Source organism: Tenebrio molitor, chromosome 3, assembly GCF_963966145.1.
Source record: "Tenebrio molitor chromosome 3, icTenMoli1.1, whole genome shotgun sequence".
In the NCBI taxonomy this organism is placed as follows: Eukaryota; Metazoa; Arthropoda; class Insecta; order Coleoptera; family Tenebrionidae; genus Tenebrio; species Tenebrio molitor.
Window position 1 is genome coordinate 8,292,827 of NC_091048.1, and position 16,867 is coordinate 8,309,693.

The 16,867-nt window shown below is 33.6% G+C and overlaps 1 protein-coding gene and 1 long non-coding RNA gene across 2 annotated transcripts in view; one reads left to right on the plus strand and one right to left on the minus strand.

The window, feature by feature from the left end:
• LOC138125374 (uncharacterized) overlaps nt 1–16,867 on the plus strand; it is a 228,420-nt gene that overhangs the window by 117,451 nt on the left and 94,102 nt on the right. The window lies entirely within an intron of this gene.
• LOC138126342 (uncharacterized) lies at nt 3,584–5,739 on the minus strand. Its single transcript, XM_069042103.1, has 2 exons — nt 5,174–5,739; nt 3,584–5,116 (listed from the first exon to the last, which is right to left on the minus strand). The coding sequence occupies exons 1-2, from the start codon at nt 5,270–5,272 to the stop codon at nt 3,737–3,739; spliced, it is 1,479 nt and encodes a 492-aa protein (XP_068898204.1). The 5' UTR covers nt 5,273–5,739; the 3' UTR covers nt 3,584–3,736.

Here is a 16,867-nt window from a genome sequence, read left to right on the forward strand (position 1 = left end):
TTGCACAATTCGGAACTAACCAGCATTTCCCACACGCCACGTATTTGGTCCAGATTGTTTTAATAACAATCCCGACACGAGATTTTGTGGGTGTTCATTGAGGAATAGCTTAACGATCAGGTTAACCAATACTTGTCCCAAGTTCGGATGAATGAATTAATTACCTTCCCAGTCATGTAACGCCCAAAGAAAACATTCCCCTACGCATTTGTTTACTTTGGTTCAAATTTTCAAATAAGATGCTCACAACGAACTGTCAAATCCACCTAATTATCACACATTTGATAATCTCTCAACGAGCTGCGAAGACACAGTCGATTAAAATACAACAGTTAGATTGTGTAATGATTACTGCATGGAAACACATCAACACATTAATATATTACTGATGCATTGTTATAATGGTTTAACAAAGAGCTCAAACTGGAACAGTAAATTTAGAGAGAATGTCAAGCGATCGCTCAATTCAAATTTTAACATGCACCAATAGCCGAGAAGAATATAAATTGTTCAAAATGGGCTAGGCGCACGATATCGCATCATCGGGCTTCATTGGCACTCAACACTACAATTAATTGCTTACGGCCGTGTCAGTGTCTTCGTTTCACATTATTTGATAAATCAATACAAGGACAGGACAGGTTCGAACATTGCTCGTAACTATAAAATATTAATAGACTTGCAAGTAGTTCACAATATGGATCAGAATGTTTTATTTATTTAGTGGCAATAAGATGATAATAATGACAAGACAATCCGAGTATACTATGTATTTATTTGAAACTTTAATCAATAATATGTTTAACTATTAGATTAACTATTAGATTTCACCAAGTTATTGTATGTATTATAATAGTTTTTGAAATGAAAATGAAAACAAGAAACGGTAAAATGTAAAATTTAAAATGTTTATGAACTAATAAAAAATAGAAGATTATACAGGGTTATTCACGAGAGGGGTACTTCTGAATTTTTATTTTGCCGCAACCAACAATACAATGGCAGTGACTATTAAATCAAATGTGTTATTTCTTTTAAATTAGAAATCAAAGTAAGTTGAATAGATTTGTCAGAAATGTCAGATTGGCAGATAACCTGTATTTAATCAAAATTCAACAAATAAATTAACAAATTAAGTTAATGTAAAAGGTGTTCGAAGTGTCTACTATCGGCTTGGAAACACCCGCAGCGGCGACAGAATTCCTTCCACGCTCTCCAAAATGAGGATCATATCAGTCTTTTCGTCGTTATTGTAAAAACAATTTTTTCGAATTGACAAAGATTTCTTGCTTTAACGTCAAAGAGACAGGACTAAGAGCCGTCGTGGATTCAGTTATAATTATTTTCAAAATTTGAAATCAAGATATTGTTGCAATGTGTATAATGGGTTGCGACAAAAAGAAATTCAGACATACCCCTCTCGTGAATAACCCTGTATCATTAAGAGTAGAAGTGAGTCTTTTTGTGCTAAGCCCAGAGATAGAAGACGGAATTGAAGTCGAGGTCGGCAACTGGGCGAAGCACAAAAAGACCTTCTACTCTGAATGATATATACTATTTTATTTATTTTCTTTTGCTGCAGTTACAGCAAAATGACAATTTCTAAATTTACTATTTTCAAATTTTAAGGCACCAGTAATTGCTAGTTCTCTTGCAATGTTATTAGTACTGGAAAATAATATTAAAGTCTACTAAAGTCAGAAGTTTACTTTTTTGGAGACTTTTTTTTAATAGCGAAAAATGCTTCAAATGACCTTACATTTGACTCGGTCGAGCCGCCTGTGGACATTTTAACTCCTAAGACTTGAAGTGTTTCAAGTCCGGTGACAAGAAAACCATATCAACCATTTCTATAGATACACAAAGGCGCGATTTTCGACCGTTTGAAGATAAAATAATAATCTTTCGCAAACATGTGATTTTCTTTTACACAAGGCTAGAAACTTATCAATATCCCCCTCGTAATTGTTTACACGTCCAAGTTAAACACTTTTTATCAGAAAATTTGACTTACAAAAATAACACGCAATAATTATTTTTTGCTTTCCAAAACATATCAATGGTCGAAAACTTTTAAAAAGCATTTAGTTCATTTGATCGCCAGAAGTATTCGCTCAATCATTGTTAGACCTCCGTTGGCGATTAAAAAGACATCACAAAATAACCATACATTGTCCAAAAAACACAATCAATTATTAACGTTTTATAGATTTGTTTTCGTTTTTGAACATTTCGGTCAAAGTTAACTGTCCCAATCACCCGGGACCCGTTGTATTTTAGAAACTTTTTTGTCTACAAAATGATGAATAGCTGTGTATAACAATTCGATTGGAAACACCTTGAGGCTAAATTCCACAAAGTTAAGTTCAAATTTACAACTACTGGGGCTTCACCAAAGGTCAGAAGAACACGTCTACTTGGAAGATGTAAATTGATGAAAATTTTATTAACTAAAATGGAAAATATCCCTGCTTTGTACAATAATTTAACCTAATTTATCCATTGTAACCGATAATAATAAATTCTTTATCGTGTAAATTTTTATTATAAATAAACAAATTTGGATCCTGATATAGGGTTACTGAGACTACTTAACAAGCAAAAAGGAGAATGGAAAATTTTACTGGATTTCAAAATAAAAAATTAAGTTAGAAACGCTTTTGATTAAATTGGAAATACAACAAACTGGAATATCTTAACATGAGAAAGAATAATTAATGAAACACTAAAGCACAATTAGTATTTATGTTATCATTTATTCGAATGAAGGCAAGGTGGTGCTTTTAGCTTAAAAGTATATATTATTTACACCCACGTTACACTAAGACAACCGTTTCATTCATTATTAATAATTTCTAAATTGAAAAAAAAGAAATGTGTTAAAAATGTCAATACATATACAGAGTGATTCATGAGTAATAATGAGCCTAACGAAATTTGTGATGCAACCAACATTCCATTTGCACCTATTGGGTCATTCAAAATGATTGTGGATAAGTATGACAACTATGTAGGTACGAAAATTTATGTGGCAACTCTGTAGGTAGGATAGAGCTGACAAATATATATTTTAATTTTACACAACATTGTCAACATGCCTCATATTACATTTGTCAAATTTAATTAAATCATGAATAATCAATAAAAACACAAACTAAAAATTAAAAAACTATGGGGGACATGTATTGCTGGTTGCATCACAAATTATGTTACGCTCATTATTACTTGTGCATCATCTTGTATCTAATGCAACATTCTGTTACTTCACAATAAATTATTGCTCAATTGACTAAAGTTGTGAAGTTGAGAAATATTTATGTACTTACGGACCAGTTCTTCAGTAACAATTTTTACTCTTGAAAGTCTTTCTCCCTTAGGTCGATAAGTATGCGCTCATTAATTCCCAAGACGTCACTACAAGGTGGAATTAAGTTAAAATTTAAAAAATCTCCTTTGCACATTTATTAATAACAGCAGGCGTTATTAACAAACGAATCGTAAGACACGTGAAAAATAAATCAATATAGAGCGGATTTATATGCACAAAAAAATAAAAATTAAGCGCTTAAATAAGCATAACATACTGAATAAAAAAGTTTTATTTTAAACAAAAAAGCATTAAAAAGCATAAAAACAAGATAATAAAACACAATTCCTAAAAATGAAAATATAACATTTTTGTATTGCTTATACAACAAAAAACAACTCCTTATGGTTAGAAAACACTACTTGAACTTCAATCTTCTTCTTTGAAACAATGAATGATAAGGAGTTGTTCTAAATGATTAATTGTAAGATTTCTTCGTCGATCATTCAATATATTTTTAAAGTTGGAGAAACTGCGCTCCACATCTACACTTGTAGTTGGCGCAAATTTGAATTTGGGGATAATTGTAGAATCGATGTTTAAGTTTTCCACATATTCGCCTTGTAAAACTCGCGCTATGTCACACAAAATACCAAAACCTGTGTTTTTGTTTAAAACATTGTCGAGTTTCTCAGATACGACACGCCCAACTGCTCCTCTCACAGAGTTAGTTTCTTCTTTAAATTTTTGAACCATATTCACTGAGTCAACCAATGGAACACCTTGTTTTTCTAGTTTTGTTATAGTCTCACATACAAATTCATAATTACTTTTTAGAAAAGCTAAATTCTGTCGCAACTCTTTATTTTTGAAAATATCTATGCAGTTTCTTATTGACTGCGACGGAGCGTCGACAAATTCGGTAACTACTTCTTCAAATTGATTAATATATTGACTATAATAAAATGCGGCCTCTAACCAAGTTCCCCATCTGGTCAAAATTGGTTCTGGTGGTAAAGGTATGGTTGGAAATGTTTCCTTAAAATATTGCACTCTTAGTGGGGCTTTAACAAAAATTTTTTTACCATTTGAAATTAACTTATTTACCACAGGAAATTCTAATCGTATAGTTTCAGCTATTCTGTTTAGTCCGTGCGCAACACATGTACAGTGAATTAATTTTTCGTAAAATATTTTTAAGTTTGTTCCAGCTTTAATCATGTATGCAGCGGCATCCGAAATCATTAGCAAAATTTTGTCCGTTGGTACGGCATTTGGAAGAAAAAAAGACGTAAGACTTTCATTAACAAATCTGGTAATCGAATTACTGTTTGTTTTGGACAATTCTTTGCAACTGACAACATATCCTTTAGTAGGAATATCTTCCTTTAAAATACCGAGAATTAAACTTGCCACGTACCTTCCACAACTGTCTGTTGTTTCATCGACTGCAAACCACATGTAGTTACTTCCGATGCGTTGTTTAATTTTGTTACACACTTCTCGAAATACTGGCTCTAAATAATTTTTACGAAGAGTGCTCTCAGCCGGAACGTGTCTATTGCAATGGGTTTGTAGAAACTGTTGAAATGGGCCTTTATCTAACTTTTTGAATGGTATATTGGACTGAACCATCATCCTACATAAGTCGAAGTTAAACTGAAATTGTTCGTTTTGCCGTGATGTGCTTGCAACAGATTCTTGTAGAGTTTGTTGTTTAAATTTTGAAATCTCGAATTTTTTTCTTCGTTCAACATGAGTGTTGCTTTTCATATGTTGAATAACATTATATTTTTTTTCGCTTTGAATCTAAAATAATATTTTCTGAATACTAGAGAATTAGGTAACTACACAAAAAATACTTACGGTTTTAACGCAAACTCGACAAAATATTTTATTATTTTCAATTATAAATTCTGGAAAATTTTTTATCCACTCATCAGGCGTAGATTTTGGTTTTGGCATTTTTGAATTAAATTTTAAATGAAATGAAACAATGACCTGCACTCTAAGAAGGAATACGAGGGAATCGGTAAATATGGAGCAAATAATTCGCCTAGTGTTATCGTGTTAAACCGGTTTTTCGCAACAACAAAGTGAGAGATGAGTTCCTATAAACCTGGCTGCCACCACATTTCATCAACGACAAACGAGAAATTAATTTTTTTCATTTCTTGCGGCAACGGAATGTTTTCCGTGTTAAAACAATAAAAATTCTAATAAGTAAAGAATGAAAAAATACCTATAAATAAGGAAAAAGGCAGTAAATAAGCATATACATTTTAATATGCATAAAACTGCAAAAAAAGCAAAAAAAGCATAACAAAATAGGGCTCAAATGACTCAAAATTTTAAGTCTGTTACACATCTCAAAAAGTATTGAGCTACTTATAACCCCCACAAAAAGCATAAAAACTAGAAATCCGCTCTCTATAAATCAATCTAGTCGTGGTCATTGATGAATTATTCATCACCAAGCGCAGATTTGTGTAGCAGATATCGGCCGGAACTACTGAAAAATCCTTTTAAACTAAACGCGGCGCCATCTTTCATCATTAGGTATGACATTTTGTATTTTATATAAGGCGGATCGTGAATGGTAATAAATACTGGAAAGAATTTTTCCATTCCGACGGATCGCAAGCATGCTCTTCCGCGAAGAGCGAGATTTCCCTTCCAAATTAACAAATACCTCGGATTATTGTTCCAAGAAGGTAAACTCCATAAAAACTTAACAGCAACGTCAACATTGGCTGTTATTATTAGCGAGAAGTGATTAAAACTCGCCGCGATGGATCCGACCGAGCTTAAACTCCAATTAAATTTATTCGTCTATGATCGCGCCGTAATCAGCATAAATTATTTCGAGAAGTTAATCGCCGTTTTAAACCCTTGACCGGAGTAATCTTATAGATCTGGAGTTTATTAGGAACATTTAGCTCGCTTCGCAAATAATTTAGTAGTTCCGAGTGCAATCCTCGAGATTGAAAGACTCTTTGCTCTTTTAACAAAAACAAAAGACTCCATACAGGCGGCGAGATCGGATCTTTATTAACTTATAGTTTGTTAATAGAAAACCCATCTAGCATGAGGCCACATTAAAAATTCCATTCAATCGGGCAAACATCAGGCGCGGCGGCGGCGGCTTGCACTTGAAGATAAATGAATAAGTTCGAAATTGGAAGGGTGGATTTTTATTGAAGATGTCTCCTTTGAGTATTCGGGATATTCCTGGGGGACGTCTGGGAATCAGGGGTGCCAATCGAACACCATCAGACAATCCTCTAAACGGCCATCAATCAAATATACGAGCCGAGGGTAAAAGTGCCAACCTACGCAGACCCTAAAATAATTTTCATAACAAAGTTGATTTCTCATAGCGGTTTTTATTTAGCCACGCAACGAGTTTCTTTCTTTCACAACTTTGACATGTCGCTAACTCGATCTAACCCTAAATCAGTTCTGACTAAATCGCAAAAAAAAAAACTTTCAAAGAAAGTGTCTGGATAAAAATAAAGAGCAATGCACAAATGACAATTGATGAGTTCAATTAATCGCAAATGGAACAAAAAGAGAAGATATTTACGTCGATAAATTATATTAAAATATTTTTAATTTATTCTAAAGCTCCAAAAACTCTTTATTCCATCTGGAGCAGTGTGGATATAAAATTCAGGTCACCTCTGTATTCTAGGTGTATTCTGTTGATTGGCCTCTACATCAATCACTGCATACTGATCTCGATTAGACCTTTAATATGTACAGTATATTTGAAGGAATACACAGGATATATATCGCGCGTTCAAATGAAATCCTGGGTTGGGAAAGCGTTGGAAACCGGCTTTTTTAAAGTGTACATTAATTCGAGCATGTTGACAGCTAACCTAAAATTTAGAGGCAAAAAAATCGTTCTTTTTTCTTTCTTTGCAATGTCTTACATTAAAAATAGAATAACTTAACGATTCCTGTTCTCGGAGCAAATTAATTTCTAAAGGCACCCTGTGCTGAAAACAAACATGTTCATTTATGTCCCGATTAAACATAAACAAAATAATGTCATTTGTGTCAAACGGCGGGAAATTCAAACTTTACACTGTTCTTAACGGTTTAATTTTTCCAACGCCTACTCAGCCCAGGATTTCATTTGAACGCGCGATATAAATGATTGTCGGATCAAATCAGCTTTGGAAAAAAAAAATATTGTGCCGCCTTTTTGTAACAGATGCCCACTTTTAATTTATTATTAACTGTCACTTCTGATATTAATGACGTTTTATTCGCGTTTTTCAATCCAGTTTTCGTTATACCGGGTGATTCACTGATTTATGAGTAATAATGAGCCTAACGAAATTTGTAATGCAGCCAACATTACATTTATCCGATTATGTGGATTAAAAAATATATCTTTTAATTTTATAAAACATAGCCAACATGCCCGGCATTACATTTGTCAAATTTAATCAATATGTGGGAATAATCAATAAAAACACAAACTAAGAAATTATGGGCGACGTGTATTGTTGGTTGCATCACAAATTTTGTTAGGCTCATTATTATTCGCAAATCACCTTGTATTCGTTTTATGTATCACAGTTAATAAACACCAAAAATCTATATTTTTCAATACAAATACGTCCGGTTTTAGAGTTGAACAGACTGGCAAAATTTGTGAGGGTAGGATTTAGCCAACAACCTAACCTGAAAATGTGACATTTAGAATTTGCCGAATTTATTTTACTTATAAAGCGGTACATTCAAATACTTCTACTGGGAAAGTAATAAGAGAAAGAGCAGTTTGCAGAAAATCATAAATAAATTCTGGTTATTGTGCTGATTAATACAAGTGATTAAAATTTGTAGGTGGACTTTCATAACACCCTGTATATAGATGGCCCCAAATCACCGGAAGAGCTCGTAATGGCGGGTTACTTAGAATAATTTAAGACAAACATTACAATTATGTCGAGATTACAATTGGTTTCAACTAGAACATTAGTAAAGTTTCGCAAAAAAAGTTCCTGGTGTGAGTCATTTTCTCATTTTTATCAGGAGAATCTAACAAAGTGATAATACCTATTTTACACTGAAAATTGCCATAATTCTGAAGCTGCCAACGGGAAGACATCCAAAAGAAAATGTTTTAAAGACTGATAAATCGTGCAAGCAACATAGACACTTTGGTTTCTTCGTTATAAAAATGTAGCTCGTAGTTCGTAGCTCGCATACTGCAGCAAAACAAAATGATGTCATTAATGATACTGAAGAAGATCCAACAGAGTTGTGCGAAATGCAGCATTAATTTTAAGTATTTTAAAAAGTTCAACACAGAAATTAGCAGACAGCAGATTTCATACCCATCATTCCACGAGTGTACAAAATCTTGTGCAGCAAGATTACCAGGACGGTCTAAATTTCTACAATCTGGAACTTCAGTAAGAACAGATGAATACAACATTTTTGCTAAAGGTACAATATCTATCTTTAACTTAATTAAATTAATAAAATATTTATTACAAAAGATGTTGAAACACCCCTTTTTAAAATATGTTACTAATATTAATAATTAATAATATAATATATAACTAGGACTAAAAATACGGAGTTCTTAAGCATGATTATAAAAATAAGTGGCACGGTGTCAACTCCCGAGACCATGGAGGAAGAGGAATCGCTGTATTGAAAACTTATGACATGAGGTACCGTATCACACAATTCTTGCAGCATTGTCAGAGTTTGATAAGTGCAATGAGGAGCTAGACCATCTTGTTGGAAGTAACCTTGCTACCTATCATTGTGTCATTCATTCACAAACAATCGTAATTCAAAATAAAAATAAATTTATTGGCTTAAAAAAATATAGGCGCAATTTATTCACCTTTCGCTAATTGCTACCCACACAGCTGTCTTATTTAAATGTAAAGAAAATTCGATAATCTCTTAAACCATGCCTCATCCGTAAAATTACTTGATTCTACACAGTGACTGTCCCATCGCAGTTGGCGTTGAAAACCACACAAATTTTGGATGTGGCGCAGCCTCGCCATGTTAGACAAACTAGTAGACAGATTTCCACTACCTACCACCAGTATCGCCACTTATCGGCGATACTGGTCTCACTCATGTTATGAGGCTTGCGGCACATTCAACTACGTCACCAACGCCAACTGCGATGGGACAATCATTTATAATCACCCTGTTTCATTATGCAGAGTGGTAAATGTAATGATAGATGAGCTAGGAGTATATCTTGAACTGCTGATACCGATAAGAATGAAGATCCTTACGTGATATTAAAACGATGAATTGAAGTCTGCTGTTTAATTTTTCTTACCTCACTAACTCTTTGAACATTTTCCGAAGTATGTCCACTTTCGGTTTTTTGTCCCATATTTCCTGTTTCACGAAATATAGTGTGATCAAAAAAACATTTGTTAATGTAGGTCAGCTGCTTCAACGGGAAAATGCTTCTGATATTCTTCATAACAAGCAACAAAATTAAATTTAAGAATAAATTACAATATATTAATCAAAACAAGAGGTATTCACTGACTCTACACAAACTGCATTAATCACCATGAAACAGTCTCCAAATGTTTTTCTTGGTCCATTTTACACGATTCTGGTTAGCCATGATTTACAACACCCATCTTTAACACACAGCTGTTTTACTTTTCTTTGCTTTTCGCTAACTGTTTTACCCATATAATATATCGCGCGTTCAAATGAAATCCTGGGCTAGGAAGGCGTTGAAAACCGTCAATTGTTGTGATTTTTTAAAGCGTAGATTAATTGGAGCATGTTGACAGCTAACCTAAAATTTAGAGCCAAGGAATTTTTCTTTTTTTTTTGCAATGTTTTACATCAAAAATAGAATAACGTAACGATTCCTATTTTCGAAGCAAATATCTAAGGGCACCCTTTGCTGAAAACAAACATGTTTAATTATATCCTGCTTAAACATAAACAAATGTCATTCGTGTCAAACAGCGGCAAATTCAAACTTTACACTGTTCTAAACGGTTTAATTTTTCCAACGCCTACTCAGCCCAGGATTTCATTTGAACGCCCGATACAACCCGATATCCAAGATGAAAACTTACCTGTTCATTGTAAAATATTTTACTGCGGGGGATTTTCATTAAAAAATAGTCCATTCAAATGCCACACATCAAGTCCCTTATATTCGTTCTACTTGAGAGGTAGTGGTGCAACGGACAAATCAGTCCTTCGAATCTAGAACAGAGCTGTGCGTTGGTGTTCTTCCTAGTCTTTATTTGAGAACCATGGCTATTCAGTATGTTACATTCTTCCAAAACTATCAATACTGAATATTTCCATACTTTTGTCTCATTACAAAATTAAAATCCCACTTTAAACTATATTTCTGTTCTAAAGTAAAAAAAAAATGCTTGTTCGCGGAATAAATGACGTTTACCATGTATATTTTGACAAGTGATGAGTTTACTTCATACGTAAATATAAACAAAAGCAAGTAGGTACCAGATCACTTTGATTACAAATTTTTTGAACGCTGGATACTTTTCTTTTGTACGTGTCGCTCCGGGGATAAACTTTTAGCCAATATTCTGTCAAGTCCAATTTCGAAATAAAGCCGAGATTCATGAATAATTTTTATGCGGCGACTCCCGGAATTGGCAGGAATCAGCGGGCCCTCAAGTTGTCCGTCTATTGGTTTATTTATGTTTTGTATTATTGTTCTCCGGTGATTTCCATAAATTTGCATAGCCATAAACCTGTACCTACACTCGCGAATCATAATATTATTAATCATAACTGAGTTGAATTTCAACCGTCTCGTGATGAAGCTTTTTTTATGTAAAGCAGTTTTCTCAATATTTGTTGGATGTTTAGAGATTTTCATTACGTTTTCACAACTAGAGACCCCCAAACAAAATAAACTCAGTAATAATATTTAAACAACGTCTGTTTACGTAATTTCGTCCGAAGACTTCAACTGTTTACTTTCATGTATTAGGTAAATTAACTTAATATGGCGTAAACTGAAAAATACGGTTGTACCAATATTAATTCCGCACGCCCTCGCTTCATTTTCTCTTCATTTGGTTTTTTCCGTACGCAGAACTGCACAATTCGAACGTAAATATCAGACCGAAAATTTGTTTACCTAGGGTTACGATATCTACATTAGTGGTTGCGATGAGTAAGATAAACAAGCAAAAATCCAAAACGAGGAAAATACGAGTTTGGATACATTTAGCTGATGTGTTTATGTGTTAAATTTCCTTCCTATAGCACCTTTATGAAAATTAATAGCAGTTGCTTTCTAAAATGCATGCACCGTCCCAAGAAAGTCAACTAATATTGATCATCAAAAACAATTTTAATTTAATGCTTTGCTTTGATGCTCTTAAATAAAAAAAAAAATGTCGAAAAAAGACAAAAAGCCAAGCAGTTGATTTAAGATTAACTAAGCGAGGAATTTTGTTCGATTTTCTTTGTGATCCACAACTCGTTAAATGAAGATTGACTTACCGTAAATGAGGACCGCGAAAAGATCATGGACCAGAAAGCATGGGTTGGATCAAAGAAAAATGGAAAAAAGGATACATTTTTCTGGGCTGCTGGGGCTTTCCAGAGCCTTTTCAGCCACACTGACGGGATGGGTACGGTGAGGATGGGTGCGGAAGGAAGGTGGTAGGTACTGAGAAGTTGATACTGACCCCACATTGGCCTTATCTGTGATATTACACATACCACCTCTGAAAAAAACCCACACCTGGTCAGGCGGCACCGGGGTTAGAACCCGGGACCTCCCGAATGTAAAGTGTTGCGCTAGGCGCTTGGCCACAGTACTCGGTTAAGAAAAATGGGTACCACTAGCATTTCTAGCTAGGTATGATACGATAAAGTTGTTGGTCTCTACACAACGATGGTCAAAGTGTTTCTTTTTCTTTCAAAAATGTCCCTCATGGGCAGGGGGTTTGTCAATCTCGACTTTAACTTTAAGCGACATTTTGAGATCGTTACGTGAAACAATCAATCGAAGAGGCACTCTTTTTTGAATTTTAAAGTAATCTAAATGACACGCTAAAACTAAACCAAAAAATGACCCAGAAAAAATAAAACAACTAAACCCAAGTACATATTTACAAAACAAAGGATAAATTGCGATTTACAGTCAACATAATTAACCTTTTCAGTTGAGTACATACATACTTATAAAAAAAATCTTAAGCATTAAAAAAATTAAGTTAAATGTATCAAGTTTTTTCTAGAAACATGCTAATGAAGGCTTTACAACACCTCCATATATGTTATTACTCTCGTTAGCCATAAACGAACAAATGAGGTCCATTCAAATTGTACACCCTCACAAGTCCGTAAAGGCTGATTATCAGAAGCACAAAAATAAATCCCTTGAAAAGTTTCACTAAATAAAGATAAGCGAAATTTACATTCCGCTTTGAACTAGAGGAAAAGTAGTTTGAATCAAATGCGGGTAGTCGTTTCTAATTGGGAAATCCAATATGGAAGCCACCAGAAATAAAAACTGCTGCAACTCGTTAACGAAATGGCTTGCGTAAAATTTAAATAAGCTCGACTTGATTGTTGGTGTCATTACCTTTTTCAGCTTAATGCATTTTAAATAAGACAAATTGTGTCTAATAGCAATAAAACGATACCATGTTTTTACAAAGGTTTTCATAAGAAATACTTTTAATTAAAACTATTTCTTATAAACGATTTTCAAAATTTGACTTGACTGTGAAGATTATGAATAATTCCAACTACGTATTGACATAACGTTACCTTAAGATTACGGAGTTGCGAACCTTCACACAGTTCGTTGAAATTAAAATTAATTACTTTAACAGAACAAACAAATGTTGAGTCCCGACATTAAGAAAATATTTAGTTTAATTAGAATAATTTACGTAATGAGTACGAATACCAACATTACTATGTATCCACTTCGCCAACGCAGATTTTTTCATTGTTTTCGCCTTTTCGGACCTACATATGCTGAAGTTATGTTCCTAATTGAATTTCTCAATTTTCTCATAAAATACACTAATTTTTTATGAAAACGAAATATTCACGGTGAAATTTCACACAGCATTAATTTAATATTAGTTCACAAAGGTGGAGAAATTACGAGAGCATCACATGAACTCTCTGAGCAGAAGCTACAGAAAATAATTTCTTGAATGTTAAGCAGCAAATAGCTTAACAGCAAATAACGTCATCTTCTGAAATTATTGGTTGCCGGAATGTCGAGTAGTTGAGTGTAGTTGGTAGTGTAATTAAATTTCGGTTCACGAGAACCCCTATAAAGTACTTTACATTTGGTAACATTAACTAATTCGAGTTGCATCTTAATCCGGATTCACACTGCGACTGTCTGATGCGATGTTTATTTGTGACACAGAAACACGAGTGCAAGCGCGGATCCTTGAGTGACTCCAATTCCGACATTAAAGACATCATTACTCTGAGCGTATTTTGCATCTGCAGGTAGAGCTGATTATTTCTGCTATACGTGTACACATTCTTAGAAACGCTCTGAATTGTTGGTAATATCTCAACTGTTAAAAGCAAATTAAGTGATGAATCAAGTAGTCTACCAGTGGAAAATTAGACAAATCTATTAAAAAACAATTAATTTCCGTTGAGTCTGCAGTTCTAAACTGCTTATTCTTTTTTTATTTGCAGAACGATATATTTTCTTTAAAATAGCAAGCAGCCCGTTGCTGTAACTACTTTTTAACTAACTCTGGTTGTCTTTTCAGTTGGCATGCTTTGACATTTCCTCCGATCATAATGTCAGTTTTCATCGTAATTTTAGTACAAAGTGTTCATTTAAATTTATCCTCAAAGTTGGCGTTGAAGAGTCGATTGTGAACGCACCACTCGTCAGTCGGCAAAGCAAAAACACAAACTACGCAAAAAGGTACACTCTTCAACGCCCACTTTGTGGATAAATTTAAATGAACACCCGATATAAATTGAAACACTAATTTAAAGCTTTCAATGTGTTGTTGACGTTCACTTAAAATTAAAAACGCTAAACGTAACAGTAAGAAAACTATCGGGCGTTCAAATGAAATCCTGCACTGGGGAGGCGTTGGAAAGCGTCAATTGTTGTGCTTTTTTAAAGCGTAGATTAATTGGAGCATGTTGACAGCTAACTTAAAATTTAGGAACAAAAAAGAGTTTCTTTTTTTCTTTCTTTGCAATGTTTTACATTAAAAATAGAATAACTTAACGATTCGTATTCTCGAAGCAAATATCTAAGGGCATCCTTTGCTGAAAACAAACATGTTCAATTATGTCCCGATTAAACATAATCAAATGTCATTCGTGTCAAACGGCGGGAAATTCAAACTTTACACTGTTCTAAACGGTTTAATTTTTCCAATGCCTACTCAGCCCAGAATTTCATTTGAACGCGCGATAGAAAAACTGCATGCATTCATGCATTAATAGAAACAAAATGAGAAGATATTGAAAATAAGAATAAGAGCATTCAGTAAGAGGAAAAAAATAAATTAATATAGAGAAAGAAATGTAAGACAGCAGTTATAATACGAACAGAAAAACACAGTGACACACATATTACCAATTAATCGAATCCATTTTTTTTATTTAATTTTATTTTACTTTATCACCTAATCATCACTTTGAGAACAATTTATTCGAGTGAATTAACATAATAGAAACGAACAGAAAGTCAGTTAAGTATGTTAATTGACTAGACCTGCATGTATGATTACGTTTAAAATGCAAATTTCTTGATTTAAAACGACATCTAATTATTTTTGTAATTTACCGACAAACAGATGCAATCGATTTTGAGCTGTTTGTCGTTGGATTAATAAAATCTATTTACAAGAAGTGCAGTCTTCGGCTGTACCTAATCTAATATACGTCGTGTTAAATTTAATGCTGCCTCTAGCAGACTTCATTTTTCATGAGTCAACGTAGGAAGTAGTAGTAAACAGTGTTGTGAATCAATATTTAGAAGTCTGTTTAGAGCACTTTAAATGTCACATGTCCAGGTGAAAATTTGATTACTACAAGATAAAATTGACAGAAACAGTTGTGATTGTTAAATTTGTAATGTGAAAGCTCTTCGAAACAGTGTTTCCGGAATGGACACTATGTTGAATGTAATTATGATCGGTTTAAAAATTAGCACTAGAATAGGAAATTTGGCGATTTTAAAAAATGAGAAAATAATAATTTGCGAATTGCATCTTCAGACAAATGAGTAGAATTTTCGTTCTAAAACTTTGTCATTAATTAAGATTATCAGATAATGTTTAAAGAGTAAAGATACGATCCTGGAGAAAAAAAAACCTTAGAGTTTTTACGCAATACGTAAAGAGAAAAAAAAGGCTTAAAAAGACACAAAAGTAAAAGCTGACTATATTAAAGAAGAAGTTTCTAAGTAATAAATATTAACAAAACTGGAAAAGTAAAATAAAAAACAAAAACAGTTCAACAATGCGATGATGCGAAGAGTAAGTACACATGTTACAGAAATGACACTAAAAACTGAAAACAATACACATAATAGTATATTATGATACGAGTCTTATAAGAAGCATTTTATCGCACGCACGGTTTTAGAGCACGACGAGCTTGCGAGGAGTGCCCTAAAGGAGTAAGTGCGATAAAATGCCTTATACACCAGATGTCATACAGTATTTTTTCTACTTTGCCACTTTTGCAATGAAAAAAAATAATTTAAAATTTAAAACCGTTAAGGTTGAAGGATTCCACCCAAGGTCACGTCTGCGGTCTGCCGCGACACCACAGTATCCGTCAAAATTAAAAAAATAAATTTCACTATTTTTAGTATTATTATTATATCACGCTTTTTCCTATTACGATACGCAAAACAGTATCGTAATAGCATCAGTACGAACGCAAAGTAGAAAAAGGAAATTATGCATAGGCACACTTAAATTATACAAAAACAAATAAAAAACAGAGAGGAACAATTTATTTTTGAACTCTTGGAACTATAATTTCATGTTTCTCGTAACAAGGCGACCACATTACATACGGATACCTCAATATAGACCGTTAAGTATCGATGGGACAGTCAATGTTGGTGGTTAAATTGGAAGCAACAGCTAAAAATTCAAGTAGATTAAAGCACTGAGTTGTAGTTTGTAACACGAACTGTTTGAGCTGTGGCTGCTACATAGTGCATTTGTTTTGATGTTGAAGGACCGTCATCAATCTTCCTCTTCAGTGAATGTTCCACATAACCTTCCACCTTTGCCAAAGACTTCCAGCCACCATGCTATTTATTATTAAAACTGTCTGTAATAAAATATGGTTTATTAAAAATTTGTGAATTAAAGAATAGTTAACTTATTACATACTTTCATGAGAAGAAAGTGTCCTATGTAACGTTCTTTCGATTTTTGTTGCAATAATTCAGAATTTAGTCCTGCGACCAGTCGTACTACTTCTGGTGTCACATTTAACTCACTCTCTGAACTAGACATTTTTTTAATTAACACACCAAAATCAAATTTTCAAGCACTAACAGTGAAAATTTAA